The following is a 21,873-nucleotide window of genomic DNA, read 5'->3' as shown; positions in this document are numbered from 1 at the left end:
CATTTCAATCTGGTTCTGAAAGGTACAGAGATCACAGCGAGTGTCACCTTTATTGGCACTAACAAAGACCCAGGAGCCTCAGTCCTTTTGGAAGGATGACAGCAGGATAAATAGTAAGTCATAAATTATAAATGTATTGTGGCATAATGAAAAGAACATAGCCTCTGGAGTCTGGCAAACTTGAGTTCAAATTCCTATTCAGACATTAACAATTACGTAACCTGGGGCAAGTTACTTATCCTCATTGAGCCTGAAAATTATGATCTACACTTCAGAGCTGGGGAAATTCACTAAAATAAAGTATGTAAAGTGCCTAGCACTCAACTAATGTTCTCTTTCTCTCCCTTTCCAGTAAAGTCCCATCTATGACAGATTAAAGAACCAGTAAGCCACCAGTATTCTTAAAAAGACCAGAGCTCAAGCTGAGAGCTGGCGGGCCGGGATGGGGGGGGGTGGGGGTGGGGGGAGGGTAGGAAAGGAGAGAATGGCAGAGAGAAAAGACCCCTCTCAGTTCAAGTGATGAACATCATGTTATCCTTTTGAAGGTCTGTCCACAAGAAAGTTGCTAGTGCTTTGCTAGGCAAAAACTAAAAGGGCTTGATGGGATAGATAATATTTAAATGGCAACTTGTATATTAAACTCTCAGAACCTATACCTCTTCTACAGATAAGGCAAGAGAGACTCAAAGAAATGGATAAGATTAGGTGGCAAAAGAGATATGTCAAAATCCAGAAGTTTGTCCAGATGATCAACCATGTAATAATAAAACTGAGCTTGAGGAAAATGCAGTAACCAGGAGATTCAGGATATTAGGAGTTTCAGACAGTCAACTCAGAGCAAAATAGCACAAGTGGTGCTATAAAGCTGAGCTAAATTATAATCGTGCGACTGGGGACAAGTCACAATCCTCTCCAAACCCGTTTCCTCTGCTACAGAATGATCAAAAGAACACTTGAGGGACTGATAAGGATTAAAAGAGATCAATTCATGTAAAACAACAAGCATAGTGCTTACTCCACAAGAAGTGCTGGATAAACCGTGGGCTTTCTCATTGTTATTATTAATCCACTACATTCACTAATTAATTTGGTCCTTCTGGTTGATACCACTGCTGCTTTTGTCCTTCATCTTCTTATGTTATTATGATGTGAAGTCACAGATGTTTCAAAACAATCAGCACATAGTTGCCTCTTACATATACGCTAACCAAAATGTACTCTAAGGTTCATCAAAATCATATAAAAGAATTTTAAGAGAAGTAACTATCCACTGAAATTTTCAAATGCAGGTGTGACTTGTGTCTAGGAGTTCAAGGTACATATTTTTTTGTTGACTTTCCAAAGTCCCTTCTTTTCAGTTTGAACAGTCAGTATATTTTGAACCTGATTTTGCAGAAGAAAATGATCCCATAATAAAAACTCTAAGGTAGTATGAATTTGGCACACTTTTTCTAATCCCTATAAACACCCTGCTCCAAAGACTGACAGGATTCACTGAATTTGGCTGCCCCTCGCCCTGATTCAATGACCTTAAATTTCAAAGGCAACCAGTGACCCTTTACAACCCAAGCCTATTTCTCACAGGCTGAGATTAAAGTAATATACACAATCACATTCCCTGCGACACTCTGACTTTAATACTCACAAGTTCAGAAACGAAAGCCCCAAGTACCAAGTCTAAGATCAAGAAAATCACTCAGGCAGTTGAGTTGTCTGTCTCTCAAAATGTGCTAGAGCCTTCATTTAATTGCTTCAATTCACTCATTCATCAACTATTGCATTGGTTCCTACTCAGTGCCAGTGAGAGCAGAGGAAACCAGACAAGATCTCTGTCCTCATGAGGCACACATACCAGATGACAAACCAGCCACCCAGTGTCTGTAAGCACGTGTCTCAGCCCAGGAAAGCAGGGTAGTACAGTGGTTAAGGGCACAGGCTTTGGAGTCAGGCGAATCAGTTTCCTGCCAGCTCTGTCAATTACTGTGTGGCAAGTAACATAACCTCTTTCCAGTTCTTTATCTGTTTATAGTGGTTCTGAGGGTTCAAATAGATGAATTGATGTATGCAAAGCAGAGAGCACTCCAAAGTGCCCCGAACTTGGCAGCAATCAGCCACTACTCATATCAGCTCTAGTGCTAGAAACCACCACCTACACAATGTGTGTCAGTGCCACTGGCAGAAGGAACAAGCATCAGCATGGCACTCTATTTAAAACACCATAAATGAACATTACAAAACCATCTTTATCTTTAGTGAAGGAAAAGACACCTTCTATTTTGTATATTTGCATGAGCACAGAGGGTCGGGCCTGATGGCCATTGGAAATCCCTTGCATTATAAGAAATGCTTAGTTCTAGGAAGAGGAATACATTCAACAGTCATCCAAAAATACTGTATCTACAGCACTGTGGAGACAGGCATAGAAGCAAATGTGTTGGGGGAAGGAGACTGTGTGAAGTTTTCTAATCTATGCTTCTCCATTTTCCAGTCACACTGAAAGCTACTTCCACAGGGTTGCTCTCTTCTCTAAATCTGCAAACGCTGGGATCATTTACCTTTTCCTTTTATGGTGGTAATGGATTTAGAATCGCTCCAGTTTCCTATTCCACGACTAGTCACCGCAGCCACCTTTTCAAATCAGAGTGTGAATTAGTATAAAATAAAGGCAATGTACCATAGAGCAAGAATTCCGAGAGAGCTAAAGGGGTGAGACTTTGGCAATGAGGTTGGAAAAAAGTGTCAGCAGAGGGATCCAGGATATTCAGAGGCTAAAGAAACTGAAATAAGAGAGGGCAAGAGGCAATACGAAAGAACCTGGGGTAAAGGAAATGGGGCCAGTGCTGAGATTATGAAATGTCTGCTGACTGATGAATGTCAAGGTCTTCCTAAAGGGCAGGTGTGTGTGTGTGTGTGTGTGTGTGTGTGTGTGTGTGTGTGCGCGCGTGCGTGTCCATATATACACAGATAAGCATATATGCATATATGAAAAAGAGTACTGAGAAAATTATCAGTGTAAGGGAGTCTGTGTATGTACTTAATTATCTCAAAAAACATGTTCTGCACAAAATCTCTTTTCTGCTAAAGATATTGGTAATATATTTCTTATATAAGAACTCCACAGTATCAACTTATAAATGCCACTTATAGCTCTGTATCACCTTGCAGCAACAGATAAGCAGAAAAGAGGTAGGTGCAAAAGTATAAGAGCTGGAAAGTTAGCAGAATATCTGAGTTAAAGGCAGGTAAAGTGGCATTGCCATAAATTCTTGGTTATCTGAAGGAAGTCTGATTTTAACTTCTCTGTAACAGAGGTTTAAGAAACAAGTAGAAACAACAACTCCCCAGGGCAAGGGGTTGGGTATTTAGCAGGCTGCTAATAAGCATCTCATAAAGGTAAGCAGAGAGTTCTTGAGAAACAGCACCCATCTCCCCATGTTCGAAGACTGAGCCAAGGGCTGAAATGGATGCTAAAACTCACTCTGACAGTGTATTGAGCGCTGACCAATAAGTTCTTTATTTCTGTAAAGTTACTAGCAGCCCTCTGGGAGGCCCATATCCTGGAACCACTCCTGCTGTATTCTACCTAAAGTGAGAAGGAAAAGATTTTAGTAAAAGGTAGCCAAAGATCTGGGGAATCTTAACACCTTCCAAGGAGGCCAGAGGAAGATGAAGGGGTGAATGCAAAATCTTCTAATCTTCATTATTTACAAGGTTATACCAAATCAGGTCTAGTTATGCAGAACAATTTCTGCTTTAACAGACCCAGAAATCTCCTAAGTGCCCCAACCCACATGGCCAACTCCTAGAAGATACTTACAATGTACTCTCGAATGAGGCCATGGGAGTGGAGGGGAGGAGTCCAGTGGCCTACAATCACACCTTCTATTTCCTTGTGGAGTGATAGCTGGAGATTTCGAGGGGCATCTGGCACTAGAAAAGAGTCAATTGGGGTTAAAACACACCTGCATACTGGTTAACTAGAGGAATTTCCTTGAGCTTAAAATAATGATAAGAAAGAATATAGAGCTGGCATTGTGATCTATCAACTAGAAAAGGCTGTTAGCTTGGTCTTCACATTTCAAGAAACATTTCACCTCTTCCAGAATGCAAGCTGTGCTGTCCATACATCAGATCATGCCTTAGTCGAGTCTTACATAGATTTGTAGCCCACAAGAGCTACAGGATGGAATTACTTGGGCAGGCTGAGTCACCACTGGCCCTGGACCTCTAATGCTGAGATCTTAATTGTCAAGGACAGCACTTGCTGCCTAGACTTCTCATACAACAAAACAGAGTACCATGGGTATAATTATAAAGGAAGAAGACTTATTTTCTAACAGCATAGAACTTCTAAGTCCAAATGAATAGAATTGCCTTCCAAGCAGACTCTTTAATGATTTTAGTGCAGGCACGTTCAAGCCATTTCTGGGTCTTGTCTTATGTGACTGCTTTCAGAGCCAGATTAGAAGCCACACATGAAAACCAGTTACAATATTGTCTAGTCAAACTTTATTTTTTTCTATAGAGAGCATTTATCCACAGAAAATGAATGTTATGAGTTGAGCTGTATGACCTTTGTCCCCTGCCAAATTTGTATGTTATAGTTGTAACTCACAGTACCACAGAATGTGACTGTACTTGGAGATAGTGTCTTTAAAGAAGTAATTGAGTTAAAATAAGGTTGTTGGGGTGGGCCCTAACCCAATATGACTGATGTCCCTATAAGAAGAATTTAGGACACAGACACACACACAGAGGGAAGACTATGTGAAGACACCCATCTATAAGCCAAGGAGAAAGACCTACCCTACAGACACCTTAATCTCAGACTCCCTGTCTCCAAGACTGTGAGAAACAAATTTCTGTTGTTTAAGCTGACCAGTCCATGAAACTTTGTTATGGCCACCCTAGCAAACTAATATAATGAGAATTCATCAAAAATCAGTGTGACCTACGAGCTCTTTAAGGGCAGTAACTGTGTCTTATTTATCTCCAAATCTCCAATATCTACATTAATACCTGAGCAATAATGAGTGTCCAGCTAATATCTGTAGAAAGAAAATCAATGAATAGGATATTTCAAAGATAATTCCATAGTGTTGAGAGTTTAGCTGAGTTACTCTATGGTCTTGCTGCTTTGGTATCCATTTCATTTGTCCAAGCAGCCTCCAGGGGTCCTTAAACTGACACGAGCCCCTCATACAAGTACATACGCTGGACAGCAGTCTGCAGCATCACAAGCAAATATAAGTTCCTGATATGATCTCCCCAACAGCTCTTGTGCTCAGCAGTCTCCCCTATCTTTCAGGGCCTTCCCATCATGAACCCCTCAGGGAAGACCCCAGCAAAGCTTACCAAAACTCTCTCTTTTTCATTTGGATTCAACCAATCCAGGCTTAGCTTGGGAACCTCAAAGCACTTTACCCAAGGACTCTAATAAAGGTCCTCCTGCTCCTTCTGCCTGTACCCTGCCTTGACCTCCTGAGTGACCCCTTGAGGAAAGCATGTACCTCCTCCGGGACCTGGGATTAAGGAATTTCTCCATTTTAACTTCCCCTGTGGATTTCTGTAGACTATTCAACACCCAGGGCTCTACTTAACAAACGTTAATTTAATAAAGACAACATATAGGTTCTGACAGCAGTTTCAAATGAAGAATCCCCAAAAGTATGGGAATAGGGACTCTCTTGAACACGTTTTGGTAAATATCATAAAAACTTAGCGATAATACTTCTGACTTGCCTCATATTTTAACAATGGTGAGTTCATAAGTACCAAGTACTAGGAAATACCTAAAACGGAAGGTAGAGACAGAGACTAAAGCAACACAAAGAAGGCAATGGCGGACAGAATCTTAAACCATCCTGTTAAGGTACAAGAACATTATGTGACATAATTAAGGAGAATAAATGTTCAAAAACTTAGGCAAGACCATAAAACTTAGCCACAATACTTCTGTTCATATGAGGCACATGTGATTATGTTCCCAACAGTCCTAAGCATCATTGGGAAACTCAGAAAATTCCACATAAGGTCTTATACATGCCATAAAAATAAACTGTAACACTTACATCCTTCTGGAGTCCTCAGAGTCACAAAGTCGTTGGTATTGTGTACCTTGCTCAGACACTGGACCTGGACTTTCACCTGATATGTGGTATCGGGCTTTAAGACTTTTAATACCATGTTTGTTTTATTGCTGTGGCTCTCCAGACTCTTCCATATGCTCTCTCCAACCACCCTAACCAACAGAAGAAAGATACAGTCCTATCAAAGCAGCAGGAGATAGCTGAAATATCTGACTCTTAATAAACAGCCATTCCATGCACACTACAAGAGTTTACAGAACATCCAGTGAAAATGAAGACATCATTTCTCCCATGGCAAATAGGGACCCACCTGTAGTAGACATTATATACACAAGAAGCAGAAGGCATTTTCTTGGGCCGCATCCAGGTCAAAGTTACATCCCCAGAGAAGTCAGCTGTCCACTGAAGATTCTGTACTTTGTATACAGTTAATTCATCTAGAGAGATAAAGGGAGAAAAGGGAAAGAAGGTGATATCTTACAAATTCTTAGATTTCAGAGGTTCTTTCATTTTTAGTAAATCTACCATGATCTAGACTGTAGGGCCACAATCATTATCTTAAAAGACACCCGAGAAAACAGAATGGAAACCTTCCCATATGACCTTTCCCAGGGTCTCCTCAATTTCCAGTCATATTTTTCTTTGCATTTCTTCTCCTTGGCTGTACTCGTTTAAGGTTGTTTCTTAATACTCAATGCTATAAGTACAAGGCCATTGTCACAGCAGGATCTATTATCACTACAAACTAATGTTTGTGCCACCCCCATCCCCCAATTCACATGCTGAAACGTAACCCCCAATATAATGGCATTAGGAGATGGGGCCTTTTGGGAGGTGATTAGGTCATGCAGTTGGAGCTCTCATGAATGAGATTAGTGTCCTCATAAAAGAGATCCTAGAGAACTCCCTCACAGCTTCCATCATGTGAGAACACAGTGAGAAGACAGCTGTCTAAGAATCAGGAAGTAGGACTTCACCAGACACTGAACCTGCTGGTGATGTGATCTTGGACTTTCCAGCCTCCAGAACTGCGGAATAAGTTTCTGTTGTTTATAAGTCATCCAGTCTGCGGTACTCTGTTGTAGCAGCCAAAAAGGACAAAGACAATTTCTAAATGCATTCTAGACAGGACTGCATTTATCCCATCACAAAGCCCGAGGCTCCGTGAGCGCAACAGTGCATCAACATAAGGTGGGAAGTCCACGGAATACCAGTCTTAGATCAGTGTTTCTCAAACAGGGATGAGATTAGCTGGAAGCTCTATCAGAGGTGGGACAAGTCTTACCTTATTTCATACTCCAAAATAGGACAAAAATCTTTCATTTTCAAACTGAGAAAAATCTCAGAAAGGTTCTCTCTAGAAGTCCACACAGGAGGGCCCAGGATAAGCACTGAGGTAAATGAGGGAGTGAGAACCCAGCACTTACCACTGCAGGCCTGCTCGTCACTCTCATCAGAGCAGTCTAGGAAGCCGTCACAGCGTTCAGAGAGCAGGATGCAGGTCTCACTGTCCTCACACTTGAACTCTCTGCTCATACAGGTCAAAGTGCTATGTGTGGCTGAAACACAGAGAAGGGGCCATGTTGTACTAAAGGTCTATCATGTTTGGGAAAAGTGGTTTGCATTCTATGAACTAATCAGCTTCTGCTTCATAATATGCCTCTGGAATGATGAGAGGTGACTCCATGTAGGCACTGTGATACTCTTCATTGGAATCTGCCTTCATGACAAGCAAGAGTCATGAAAGAATCTAACAAACTAGAATTTAAATTTTGGCTCTAAGAGAGTTTGAGTAAACTGCTTAATGGTACCCACGTTCAGTTCTCGTTTGTAAAATTGGGGTGATAATTTCATCACTATTGTGTCTACAAGGATCCAGTGAAATCAAGCACCTGGAATAGTGCCTGGCTGATAGCAGGCATCAACAAATTGTAGCTATAACCCTATAGTGCTACTAATTATTCTGTTACTGTATTAGTTTGCAGAATGATACTTTGATTTCTGTCTTGAGTAATACTAATAATAAGATGAATCACAATATTAGAAGGCATGCCCACTTTATGTAATATTTTAATTCTTTAGGTTTCAAAGTATTTTACCAGAAAATGAAATATCACAAATACAGAGCATTGGTAAATTAAGAGTTATACAACTGTATTGCTATAAACCATAATTTGATGTTCTTTCCATTTCTGTAAGTAGAATTAAACTGCATAAGGCTCTAAAAAGCAAGCAATGGCAATATAATTGCAAATTATAAAAAGAGAAAAAAAGAAAATGGCCATAGAAACCAAATCTACTGACCCAGGAGGGTCTAGGTCAGGCCCACGTACAGGTACTGAGGCCTTCTTTATACAGATTCAGGAGAGGCTGTAATAGTGAAGAGGGTCTAAAATTCCTCTTGCTTTTCCAAGTCAAAGATGTCCGTATTCTAATCCCTGGAACATGTTAAATGTCATCTTCCATGGCAAAAGGGACTTTGTAGGTGTGATTAAGTTAAAGACCCTGACATAGGAAGTTTATCCTGAATTATCCCAGTAGGCCCAATCTAATCGCTTAGGTCCTTAAAAACAGATGCCATTTTCTGGCTGTGGTCACAGAGGAAGATGTGAAGACAGAAGCGGCATCAGAAAGATGGATTGCTGCTGGCTTTGAAAATAGAAGAAGGGGGTCTCTAGAAGCTAGAATAAGCAAGGATAGAGATTTTCCCATGGAACATCCAGAGGAACCAGCCCTGCCCACTTCTTGGTTTTAGTCAGTGAGACCTGTGCCTGATTACTGACCTAGAAAAGTGTAAGAAAATAAATGTGTGTTGCTTTAATATTAGGTTTGTATTGATTGTTACAGTGGTCATAGAAAACTAACATAGGCTCAAACCTCTGTATTTGCCCAGATCTTACATCTTCCTTGGTTTTCTGGGTTTATACTATAATTTCTCTATTGGGACTCAAGACTGAACCCCTCCTAGCTCTTGCTCCCCACCCCATGCAAATATACATACAATATTAAACACAATGAGTATATCAATACTAAAAGAAATTATCAAAGAGACCACTAAACCACTGTACTAATCTGAGAGTAGTGAATCTATAACTATAATTCTTGACAGATTCTTAGGATGAGCCCTAAACACACATTGAAGCAGAAATATGGAGCTGAGCATGTGCAACATTTACAAGCTCCACAGAGATTCATCAGAATTGGCCAGGGTTGAGAACTTCTGTTCTAGAACAAGAACAGGTAATTCTGTTTTCTATCTCAAGCACTGTATCCACTTCTGAAAAGCACACTCTGAGATATAGGTAAAAAAAGTACACACTGTTCACATCAGAGCACCAGAATGGTCAAGAGGATAAAGGGTTCAGGGATATTTTCCTAGAGATGAAAAGATACAGGAGTTGGGGGTAGGAATGGAATGCTACAACAATTGTCCTCAACTGATGAGTTTTCACGTGAAAGAAAAATTAAGGCTTTTTTGCATGTCTCTAGAGTGGAGGTACAGACTTCAGTTAAATATATATTTTTAGGGAACTCTCTAATATACTAATTCTCAATGGGAAATGGAAAATTGCAAAACCACTTGTGAGGCTTTTTACAAATTATAATCCCCCATCTCCTGGAAAATTATTGTATCATAGAGCTGGTATATGCTGAGCTGAAATTGGTTTACCTTGGGGAAGTAGGAAGGAGGGCTCTGTTACAGATAAAACTGAATTAGAGTATTTAGAAAAGGTTTGAGAACCACTAGTGTAACAGTCTCAGAAGCCCACGATGAAATTCATCCATCTTTCTACCCATCCATCCTGAACTAAGCAACATTCTTATGAATAAAGCAGATTTAAAACAGCCTAAAGAAACTTATTTAAAGAATACCAATTAATGAATTAATCTCACCCAGGAGGAAGGTCCTATTCCAGTTCCTTTTTGTTAATTATTTTCAATGTTCACCTATTGTGTGGTTACTTACTTGGCTCAGATGTTTCTATTATTATTTGGTAAGTGTGGGGTCAAATGACCTGTCATTTTAATGTCCCAAGGGTAGCCTTTTTCATTCTTTTAATGTAAATGTAGAATTTTATACTAATCCTCAATTAATTTCTCTGTGTTATTTGAAGTATTCCACCATACAAGAACTTTCAACATGGCATGATGAAAAAATCATAACTGTATGAAAAAAAAAAACCAACTAAATAAATACCCCAGTCTATTACATGACCCTTCTTGAAGCTTAATTTTATTATCTCTAAAATTGAGATAATATCAAAATCATAAGGTTATTGGGAAGAATGAAGCAAAAGTAATGGGATATTATGCTCTCAAAAAATCTTCCCTGGGGGGTGAATTTCTCTTCAACTACTCACGACAATTGGCCTCATCCTGACCATCCTGGCAATCTTGATGGCCATCACAGCGCTTCCAGTTGGGGATACATTTCTTTGGTTGGTGGCACTCGAATTCAAATCGGTCACACCGCCCAAGCTGTGTGGGAGTGGAAGCAGCAGTAACATTTGCTAGAAAAGAAGATTTTTTAAAATCACTTTTTAGTGTTGAGAGAGCTGGTCAGCAACTGCAACCAACTTAATGTGTTAGGAGGTTACAGCACTTTAGGAATTATAGCAAGGATCTGAAGACAAATGTCAGCTTTGGATAAAAACCTCAGAGTGACTAGACGCGGGCATCTAACTTTGCTCTCGTAGGACCCCACTATAAGAAGAAAGAGTGACAAAATTTTGGAAGCTGGAAAGCAGACAGACAGTGGCAGGTGACTAAAGAAGCCATAGGAGACTGTATTCTATCCTAAGCTGTCAAGAGAAAAAGCTAAGAACCAGCAAAATCAACATCACAGAAACCTCAAAAAGCTCAAAAATTGTATCTCAACTAGGGGCGAAATAGAAAGTTACAATAAAGAAAATAATTGAAAGACACGTAAGAAGCAGCTAGACTCTCTATGACCCCTCCCCCACTAGCTCTGGGAGGCAATCACTCTGCACATAGCACCATAGAAGGCTAGAGAAATGTTTTTTGGAGTGGGTAAAAAGAACTCTGTTTAGACAGGCATAGTTGGGACTTGAGAATGTGGTACTAAAAAGAGGGGATTAAACATACAGATTGCTGAATGCAAAGGAAGATCTTTCTCCTCTTGCTCAGAAACCCTGCCAGTAAGACCTATATTCTCCAGTCAGGAGACTAAAAATCTTCTATAGAAAAACTGACCAGCCTCAGAGACAAACCCTAAGGTAACCCAGATCAAGAGTTCTCCAAACAGCTCAACAATGAAACTCAAAGTTGACAAGCCTACCCATGTGTGCAGAATTTCTTAGCAGTATTTTTAGTCCCCAACCTTAAACACAAGCAAGCAGCTGAGGAAAGCTTTTGACATGAAAGACAAAAACCAATGTGGACCCCCTCCCATTGCAAAAAAGGAAATGTGGAAGAAATGGAGACTTTGTAAGAAATCTTCAAAAAAATCTTTAATATGTTTAGAAAGAATATATTTATCCATGAGGAAAGGACGAGATGCCATAAAAAAAGCAGGATTAAAAATTGTACTGTTCTTAAAATTAAAACCATGAAAACTCAAATGGAAAACTCAGTAGAGGAGTTGGAAGATAGAATTGAGTAAATCTTCCAGAGAGTAGGAAAAAAAATATGTATGTATGTATGTATGTACGTACGTATGTATGTATATATGTATGCACGTGTGCATATATATATATGTATACACATATATATATGAAATAGAAAATATTAGAAACAAAAAGAGGGCCAGATCAGAAGATCCAATATATGAATGACTAGAGTTTCAGAAAAAAGAAAAAAAGAAGAAAATATCATAAATGAAATATTTCAAGAAAAATTCCTAAAACTAAAATACGTAAATTTCCAGAATAAAAAAAGCCTATCAGTGTCCACTAATTGGACAGAAAAGGACCCATATCAAAGTACATCACTGTGAAATATAAAAATACTGGAGCCAAAGGGAAGATTCTATAAGCTTCCATAGGGTAAAAACAGGTTACATCAGAAAAATCAAAATCAGAAAGGCTTTGGATTGCCCAAGAGTTGTTTGAAGAACGGTAAAGCAATGCCTTCAAAATTCTGAAGGAAAATTATTTACAATCTATAATTCCAAACCCAGCCTAACTATCAGTCAGGTCTAAAGACAGAAAAGAAGAACATTTTCAGACAAGCAAGACCTCACTCTCATATACTCTTTCTCAGGAACTTTCTGGAAAATGTTCTCTACCAAAACATAGGATTAAAAAAAAGAAAAATTTGGGATATAGAAAACTAATATTCCAACACAAAAGAGAGCTAAAGTGAGTCCTTAGGATGATGGAGAAGCAACAGCCCAGAAGACACCTGTGTCTCAGGCATGAAGGGCAACCAGCATGAACCAGAGCAGCAAAACTCAATAGACAAACACACTGAAGGCCTTCAACTGTCCTGGGCCACTGTACCATCACATTTATCTGACAAAGCTACTAGAGGGTGTGCTCCACCAAAACAAGGGAGTAAACCAAGAAAAAGCAAGACACAAGATCCATGAAATGGGGAATCTAAATCACAAAAAAGCAAAAAAAATTCCGAGAAGGGCAGTGAAGTCCCAGGTCAGGGGCATGCCGCAAGCACAGAGAGGAGAGGCCCAGCTGTGAGAAGGGAGATCACCAAGAGAAACACTGGAGCTGAGGAATCATTTGACATGGTTACCTAGTGGGAAGTTATTCTTAGAGGCTACTGACAGATGGAAAGCATTAGCAAATGGTACAAAACAATCTGAGTTAACAAACAAAAAAAGCAAGTATTAAACTTTTGGATATTATGTGTATTCCATAGTTTTAACTGGATTTCCAACCCTCAGAACCACTCTGCTAAAACAGGTACCTGGAGAAGAGTGGTAAAAAATGAGGCTAGAAAGCTAGGTCAAGGCAAATCATGGCACTCATACTTGGACAATAAAGGAACCATCAGAAGGTTCTAGTACTGGCAGAGGATATGCTTGTGTATCACTTTGTGGCTTCTTGGAAGATAAATTGAAAAGGGGATAGACTTGAGGCAGAGAAACCAGGTAGGAGACTTTTACTCTGAAGAAATAACATCTGAGCATTAGAGACAACACCAATCTAAATTTACACAATGTACAAGAAAAAAATCACAAAAGCTTAATGAAATATCTAAATAGCAATCTGCTCACTCATTGGATTAGTCAGAATTCACTACAGTTTATTAACGTCCTAGTCAGAGTTTCAATAACTGAAAATAATTTTGAGAAAAGAATTATCAAGCTTCTAAATAGAGAGGTAGGCCTTAGAGGGAAAAGGCAGAGATAAAAGCTTTTGTTTTGTTTTGTTTTGTTTTACAAGTAGTTTTAATTTGAGAAGAATTTATGGGATACCAACTATATGCCTATTATTGTGGTCAGCACAGTGATGTATTCAAAGTAGTATGCAGCATGATCCCAAAACACAAGGTACACACAATCGCTATGGAAAGAAAAGATTTATACAGATGAAATGATTAGGAAGTGATATGATGGCAGATCATAGTAAGTATCAAAAGATAAGTTGATATTGGAAAAGAGATAAAAAAAAAAAATCAGTTAAAGCAGGGAACCCCAGACCCCATACTGCAGACTGGTACTAGTCCGTGGCCTGTTAGGAACTGGGCGGCAAAAAAGGAGGTGGGCAGCGGGCGAGTGAGGGAATTTTCATTTGTATTTACAGCTGCTCCCCAGCCCTAGCATCACTGCCTCAGCTCCACCTCAGATCATCAGGCATTAGATATTCTTAGCAGCACCGGTCCCTGGTGCCAAAAAGGTTGGGGAACCACTGAGTTAAAGGACTTAATGAAAGCTCCATGGTGGAGGGGCTTGAGAGAAGACTAATTCCCTCCTTGTTGGAAGCAGGAATCTCAAACTTCAATGAACCTAAGGATCATATGGGAAGCTCCTGGGTTCCACCTGGAATTTCTAATTCTATGTTTTTTATAAAGATCCCAAATAATTCCATTACGGGTGGTCTGTGTGCCACATTTTGAGAAATACTGACAACATATCGAGGTCTCTTTTAGCTACAAAATCCATGCTTCTCTTTGCTCTGAGGAATAGTGGGTTTCACAGAGATGGAAGTAGGAGGACAAAGTCAAGGATGGCAAAGGTTTCTGAAAAGGCAATACTCTGAAAGAATATAGGCAGAGAAGCAGCATGTCTGTCCAGAGTGGATGAGGAGCCCAGCTTGGCGGATGTGAGAAGTAATGGCAGGCAAGGGGTGGTCAGCTCACACAGGGCCTTGACAATAGGACTCAGGGGTGAGGATCTAGCTCCTGCACAGAGGAAAAGAGGAAACCACTCATGATTTTAAACAGGGCAGCAGTGAGATGAAAACAGTATTAAAGAAGGAAAATCAGATAGTTGACATAGAAGTTTGCTAAGAAAAAGCATGGCAAATAATTGTCAATTCTCTTACAATAATTGAGTTTGAAATAAAATCCTGTTTAGGAGAGGGCGCAGCATCCTTACCTCTGGATTTAGTTAAGGACATGCGCTAAACGGGGTCTCAAAGTTCACCCAGCTTCCAGCAATATGGTTAACCGCACAAACCTTCAGCTGCCTCTCCGTGTTCAGCCACTAGATGACAGTGCTTACCCTTCATTTAGTAGGTCTGGCAACTAGCAAGCAGGAAAACTGGGCTCTCTCCTAAGAGTAATATATGCACGAACACCTCCCCTTAATTCTCATTGTAATTTCCTTCAGAGAAGAAAGAAAAGGTGGCCCAACTGCAGCCAGCGGGGAAAGCAGGGTGGCTGCCCTTTTCTTGCAGGAAGATCAGAGGGAAATTATAGATGATGAGCTACCCCAGTTCCAAGTCTCCATGGGTCTCTGCTCTGTCGGTGAGCAGCAGCCTGGCCAACGAGCAGAGTTCCAGAGATCAGGGCATCAGCCCGGCCATGCTGTGCCCAGGATGAATCCCTGGAAAGTCCTCTCTATAAAAGCAGATGTCAAGGGAGAAGCCAGGGGCCAGCACTCACCAGGTGAGGGGCAGACTTCCTCATCCGAGCCATCTGCACAATCTCGGTACCCATCACATACCCAGCTGTCCATCACACAGGCCCCACTGCTGCAGCGGTAGTAATTAGGTGGACACGTAGAGGGCCCAGGAGTGGGGGAGGGAAGAATATGTGAATCTGAGGAAAACACCAAACAAGGAAACCCAAAATATTATGAGAAGCTTGATCTCAGACCAAAACGGGTCCCAAAACAATTGTGGATATCTCAGTTTTAGCTGCAGCAGCCCAGTATCAAGCAAAGTTCTGAAGAGTAGCTCATTTAAAAATCATTTATAATGGGATGTCAGAATATACTTTTTTTTTTTTTTTTCGTTTCTTGGAGCAGATGCACCTTACTTATTTTATTTGATTTAGGCTAATATTCAGACGAATGTGCTTTTGCAGGGGCTTGTGCAGGCTGATGGAAGGAAAGTTACTCAGAATGCATGGAAAGAATTCCTTCTGAGTCTAAACACTGTTTTGGTTCACATTATACCACAACTACCCCAAGGCCTGGTTCAGAGATAAGAAAATCAAAACTGAAAGGGACGAGCATACATTCCACTTCAGGGCTTCTCAACTGCATCATGGCACACATGGCATCTAGAGAGCTTGTTTAAATGCAGATTCTGACTCAGGAGGAAGGTCTGGGGTGGGGTTGGGGAGTCTACATTTCTAAACAAGCTCCACAGAAAGACAGATGTTGCTGGTCTGCAGACTAAACTCGGAGTAGCCAGGCCCTAGGGTTCTTACTGTGCACTGCAAAATATGGAATTAATACTCCTAGAAATGGAAGAAACCAACCACCGTGATTTTCCAAATGGGAGGAGGATAGAACTCAGAGAGTTACCCCTCCCCCAAAATATCACTGCCTAAGCCAGGCACTGAGTGTCTTCATTGTGGGGCAGAGCCCAGGACCTCTTACCTCCACAGTCTCTCTCATCAGACCAGTCCCCGCAGTCATTCTCCCTGTCACACTTCCACCTATTTGGAATGCAGTGGCCATTCTCACACTGGAACTGGAAGTACCGGGAACAGTTTGGGAGTTCTGTGGGGTTTTCTGAGAACAAACACACTATCAGTCGTTTGCCCTGCACCAGTGTGAACGTAAAGCTCCAAATACACAGCCTCCTCGACACCCAAGTTCCGGGGCGGCCTGCACATCCCTCCCAACCAGAGAAAGATAAGGCAGCTTCTTGGACCCAGTGGGTGACCAAAAACACATCCATAAACTCAACAGAAGCCCATCCTCCCAGACCCCAACTCATGTTTCTCTGACCTACACTTCTATATATCTTGCAAATGATACTCGAGTTCTTAATTTTGATGCTTTACCAAAGGAATGACCTAACTATTGATGACAACACAATGGTGATAATGATGTTATTACACTGTGGTATCTATTACTTATAGGGGAGGAAGGGGAAGCACATTCCTCCCATAGAAGGAAATATTTATCATAAATTCCTTACCTACTATATTCCTTAATACAGAATGTGAACTTCCAGATGGGGAAAGAAAAGGAAATGGAATAAACATCCCCTAACACCTACTCAGAATCAGGTTGCTACTTCAAGACTCAGTTCCATGGAGATTCAAGAATTGGCAGGAAGTACTGCTGAGGGAGGAGAAGGCAAAGCTAGCACGAGTGTGCTGGTGAGCATCCCCTTTATAACGACAGGGACCACTGTAACCCGAAGAGAGGGGTGAGAGGGTGCAGACCTAAGACCTTCTTACCACAGTTGGCTTCATCGGAGTAGTCGCCGCAGTCATCCATCCCATCGCATTTCCAAATCAAACTGATGCACACTCCATTCTGACACTGGAAACTGAACTCATCACAAACCTTGTGGAACTCAGGGTCTTGGGCTAGATAAGGAACAAACATCCATGAAACCCAGACTATTTCCGTATTGAGGAGTTCAAGGTAGTAACGCTGCTTGGAAACAAGAGCAAAGAGTAAAAGGCCTCCACCAAGAGACTGTCTAAAGGATTTCTTGAAAGAGAAAGTCAATTGAAGGCCTAACCCCCAGTACCTAAGAACATGACTACATTTGGAGATAAGGTCTTTAAAGAGGTAATTAAGGTCAAATGAGGTCATTAGGGGAGAGCTGCAACTCAATATGACTGAAGTCCTTATAAGACGAAATCAAAACAGACAGGCATGGGGAAGGCCAACTGAAGACACAGAAAAAAGATGGTCATCTTCAAGTCAAGGAGACAGGCCTCAGAAGAAACCAACCTTGCCAATACCTTGACACTGGATTTCCAGCCTCCAGAACTGTGAGAAAACACATTTCTGTTGTTCAAGCCACCTAGTTTCTGGTCCTTTGTTATGGCAGGTCCTTTGTTAATACAAGTACCTACTACATGCAGGGCAGTTTTAGGAATGGGGCTATAGCTGTGAACCAGACAAAGGCCCTGCTCTCATGACACACACATTCCAGCAGGGGGAGACACACAGGAAAATTAACGCACAGTGTGCAAAGTGGTGGTAAGTGCTGTGAAAACCACTGGAGCAAGCCAGGGGGCAAGAAAAGCCTGTCAGGAAAGGCAGCATTTGAGCAGAGATCTTGGTTATTCTTCATCTTCCCATTATTCATATATCAGCAACTAATAAACACTACTTCTGAAGCAGCAACAGTAAGCCTTCCTCAGAAAAAGCAAGACTGGACACATAAACAGGACCTGTAAACTAGATAGAAGTGCCTCCTCAGGGTGGCCCCTCCTTGTAGTTTCTTCAGTGAATGCCAGTTACCCATGGTGCCCCAGCCCACGGCCTGCCCCACTCACAGCATCCTGCAAATGCTGCATCCTCATCTGATCCATCTCGACACTGGATAATCCCATCACACACCATGGAGTGAAATAGGCACTGCTGGCGGTTCTTACACACGAAGTCCATGAAGCGTGTGCAGAGGGGCTCTGAAAGCGGTCCAGTGAAGAAGCTGTGAGCACTCGGTACAGATGTACATGCAGGAAACAGGAGTAACCGCCACCATTTACTTAGCATTTGTTTTGTACCACACCCTGACCTAAAGCACTTGACATAAAAGCACATCATTAAACTCTCATGGTACCATTATGAGAGATTTTATTGTCTTGTTTTCAAAATGAGAAAACAGGAATGGCAGCGTTAAGTATTTTGCCAAGAGCACACAGCTGATGAAGGTGGAGCCAAAATTGAAATTCAAAGCTGTCTGACATCACAGCCCATGATCTTAATCTCTATTAATATAATACTAGCTCTCTAATAAGGGGTTGGTACACTTCTATGAAGGACTGGTGTTATGGACTGATTTGTATCCCCCTCAATTCATACCTTGAAGCCCTAATCCCTAATGTGACTATGTTTGGAGATAGAGCTGTTAAAGAGGTAATGAAAGTTAAATGAGATAAATACTATTAAAAGAAGTAAATGAAGGTTAAGTAGATAAAAATGGTGCACTGATCCAATAGGACTGGTGTTCTCACAAGAAGAGACAGACACCAGAGATGGAAGGCCCTGAGAAAAGGCCATATGTGTCCATATGAGGCCATAGTGAGAAGATGGCCTTTGGAATTGAATGGCAACATTGGCTGGTCTGGGTCTCCAGCCTGCCAGCCACCCTGCAGATTTTGGATTTGCCAGCCTTCATAATCACATGAGCCAATTCCTTAAAATCAATGTCTCTATATATACATCCACATCCTACTGGTTCTGTTTCTCTGGAGACCTTATCACAACTAGAGAGCAATTCTCAAGACTTTGCAGGTCACTCAGTCTCAATTACAACTACTCAATTCTTTCACTGTAGCACAAAGGCAGCAAGAGACAGCATGTAAGCAAATGGTAGTGACTGTGCTCAAATAAAACTTCACTTAATAGAACAGGGTATGGGTTAGATTCCCCCACAAGCCAGTTTACCAACCCCGGCACTATTACATCACTTCTCAGCCTAGATTTCATGTTAGAATCACCTGGAGCACTTTTTAAAACTTCCAATGCTCAAGCCACACTCTAAAAATTAACTCAGAATCTCTGGGGACAGGACGGGGATGAGACCTGGTAATCATAAGCCTTTAAAGTTCCCTGGTCACCATGAGTTCCAATGGATAAACTCATGGATGAACACTCCTGACCCAAGACATTCTTTCTAGGTCTAAAGAAAACTGGGGATAAAAAGGGTCACCCAGACTCAAAATGTTACCAGAGTGATAATCAGTGACATGAATAAAACCAAGAAAGTAGGAGAAATAAGTATCCAATTCAAAATAACTGGCTGTGTCACAGAACATACTGCAACTAAACAATAACATGTACCCAACTATGACCTAATTCCACAATCACCCCTCTTCCCACTCCACTATCCTTCACCTAGACCAAGGCTCTCTGTCATGATCAGCCTCTCAGAGTCTTAGTCAAGCACTCAGCATCAACTTGGTTATAAGCTAACTACAAGTAGGTACAGAGGAAATGAAAGGATTTAGTCCAATACATGCCCTTCACTCGTAACCACCATGTGGTTCCCTAGGGCAGAGAGAGGACTCACCACAGTGCTGCTCATCTGAGCCATCTGAGCAATCCTGCAGACCATCACAGTGTTTGCTAGATGGGATGCAGGTGCCATTCGGGCAGCGGAATCCGTTGCACTTCTTCTCTGAAATGTAATTCAATAATAAAGAATAGCCAAGAGGAAACAGGCCCTAAAGAGGGCAATTTGGCAACAGCTATCGCAATTACAAATGTTTATATACTGTGACCCAGAAATGCCTCTTGGAGAAATGTAATCTACCTACATAAGTGAAAAATAATGTAAGTACAAGGTTATTCACTGCGACACTGTTTATAATAGATTGAAAACCACCTACATGTCCATCAATAGGGGACCTTATAAGTTATTATACATTGGAACACTAGACTGTCATTATAATGAGACTGAAAAAGCATACTGTAAATTACGTCCTAGATATACAGTTATGTGAAAAACAAGGTACAAAACCACATGCATAGATTACTGTCTGTGTAAAACTGGACAATATACAGTATATTTAAATTTGCATATGTGAACAAAAATATTCTGAATACATATATAATCAAGGTTTCCTTTGGGGACAAGGTGGAAATTGGGAAGATGGGTAGAAAAATGTCTTGTACGCCTTTTTATACTTTTGCCATTTTGAATCATTTTAATCTGTTACATACTCAAATAATTAAGTATGTATGTTTTAAGAAATGTAAAAGAAAAGTTTTAGTGAATGGAATAAAGGAGAACATGAACCCTCATTATAAACCCTGGTTTTTAAAGCTCTCTTAAATCACTCACCAGGAATTATTCTTAATTCTTCAGGAATTATAAGCCAAAGCCCTTTTGGAGAAAGTCTGTCTGAGAAATGTTAAGAACCTTAGGCTTCTCACTTAGCATGGAATTCTCAGCACCAGGTCACCCTTTGTCCTACACAGAGAGCTGCTGCCAGACAGTAGGCTTAGCCATCAGTTCTAGCAGGTCCGTTATGGCCACTGCAAGCCTAACTCAGTAAAATAGTTCTAGGATGATCAGGCATAAGGTGAGAAAATATTTTTTAATTCTGTAAGAAGTCATCATTCCTAGGAAATCATTTGAAGGACATCAAACAGAAACACTAAATGAGTACCATGTGTTGGGGAAATATTTAACCACTAAAGTTTTTAAAAAGTATAAAATTAAAAGTACACGAGATGACTCTCATTAAATTAGAGAAAACAACTAAAAAGTTCAAATGTAATATCAAGGGAGACTTGGGTAAACATACAACATTACTGCTGGAGATGCTTTTTAGTATAATCACTTGGAGACGAAATCCAAAAGCACTTAACAAGAACCATTGAAGTCAATCAGAACCTTTAACCTGCAGAACACATTCCAGAAAGTAGTCAGCCCTCCATATTCATAATTCATGTCTGAAGATTCAATCAACCTCTGATTGAAAACTCTAGGTGGCTGAATCTGAGGATGTGGAACCCACAGATACGGAGGGCTAATCAAGGCACTTGAGCATTGGCAGACTTTGGTATCCAAAGGGGTTACTGGAACCAATCCCTGGCGGATACCAACAGACAACTGTATCTCAAAGGAAAAATAAGCCTTTGTTTCTAAGGGCATGAATTGTTTTACTATGCATAACAGTATAAAACTAAAAACACTTGAATGCCCAACCAGGGTGCAACAAAAACTGTTATAGTAATACAAAGTGAATGTGCATCTGCCATAAAAATGCTAACTACAGAAAAATACAGAAATGTGGAAAAATCTTTGTTTAATATTGTGACATGAAAGGAGTATACTATATAACAACATGTAGACAATGACTACAATTGCATGAAAATTTGGAATGTATGGTATAAAATAATAAAAAAAAAACACATATGTTGATTGGTTTCTACCCTTGGTTACTGCCATAAAGCTCCTGAAACACTTGTAATTTCCAGGGTGATAGGAGTGTCTTTTGTTCTACTGAGGTGACATTTGGTAGGCTACTGGATAGCTTTAAGATGGGGGGGCTGGTCACCAGAAAAACCATGTCATGATTAGAGGCTTAAAACTTTTCACCCCCCATACTCTAGGAAGGAGAAAGAAATGGAGACTGATCAATCAAGCCTATGTGATGAAGCCTCCATAAAAATCCCAGAAGTACAGGGTTCAGAGAGCTTTCGGGTTGCTAAACACGTGGAGGTGACAGGAGGGTGGCACATGGAGAGGGCATGGAAGCCGTACTCTTT

The 21,873-nt window shown here is 40.7% G+C and overlaps 1 protein-coding gene across 1 annotated transcript in view; it reads right to left on the bottom strand.

Moving 5' to 3' along the window:
* The window catches only part of SORL1 (sortilin related receptor 1), a 152,025-nt gene that overhangs the window by 18,328 nt on the left and 111,824 nt on the right, over positions 1-21,873 (bottom strand). Inside the window, exons 27-38 of the mRNA XM_006925247.3 lie at positions 19,667-19,774; positions 17,928-18,059; positions 16,872-17,003; positions 16,060-16,194; positions 15,117-15,272; positions 10,451-10,600; positions 7,517-7,648; positions 6,400-6,526; positions 6,072-6,241; positions 3,818-3,930; positions 3,479-3,583; positions 2,556-2,628 (exon numbers count right to left, since the gene is read on the bottom strand). Coding sequence (XP_006925309.1) covers positions 2,556-2,628; positions 3,479-3,583; positions 3,818-3,930; positions 6,072-6,241; positions 6,400-6,526; positions 7,517-7,648; positions 10,451-10,600; positions 15,117-15,272; positions 16,060-16,194; positions 16,872-17,003; positions 17,928-18,059; positions 19,667-19,774 — 1,533 coding nt within the window. The remainder of the gene's footprint in view (positions 1-2,555; positions 2,629-3,478; positions 3,584-3,817; positions 3,931-6,071; positions 6,242-6,399; positions 6,527-7,516; positions 7,649-10,450; positions 10,601-15,116; positions 15,273-16,059; positions 16,195-16,871; positions 17,004-17,927; positions 18,060-19,666; positions 19,775-21,873) is intronic.

This window comes from Pteropus alecto, unplaced genomic scaffold (assembly GCF_000325575.1).
Source record: "Pteropus alecto unplaced genomic scaffold, ASM32557v1 scaffold479, whole genome shotgun sequence".
Taxonomy (NCBI): domain Eukaryota; kingdom Metazoa; phylum Chordata; class Mammalia; order Chiroptera; family Pteropodidae; genus Pteropus; species Pteropus alecto.
Note: the sequence above shows the minus strand (reverse complement) of the source record. Positions and strands in the feature narration are given on the sequence as shown.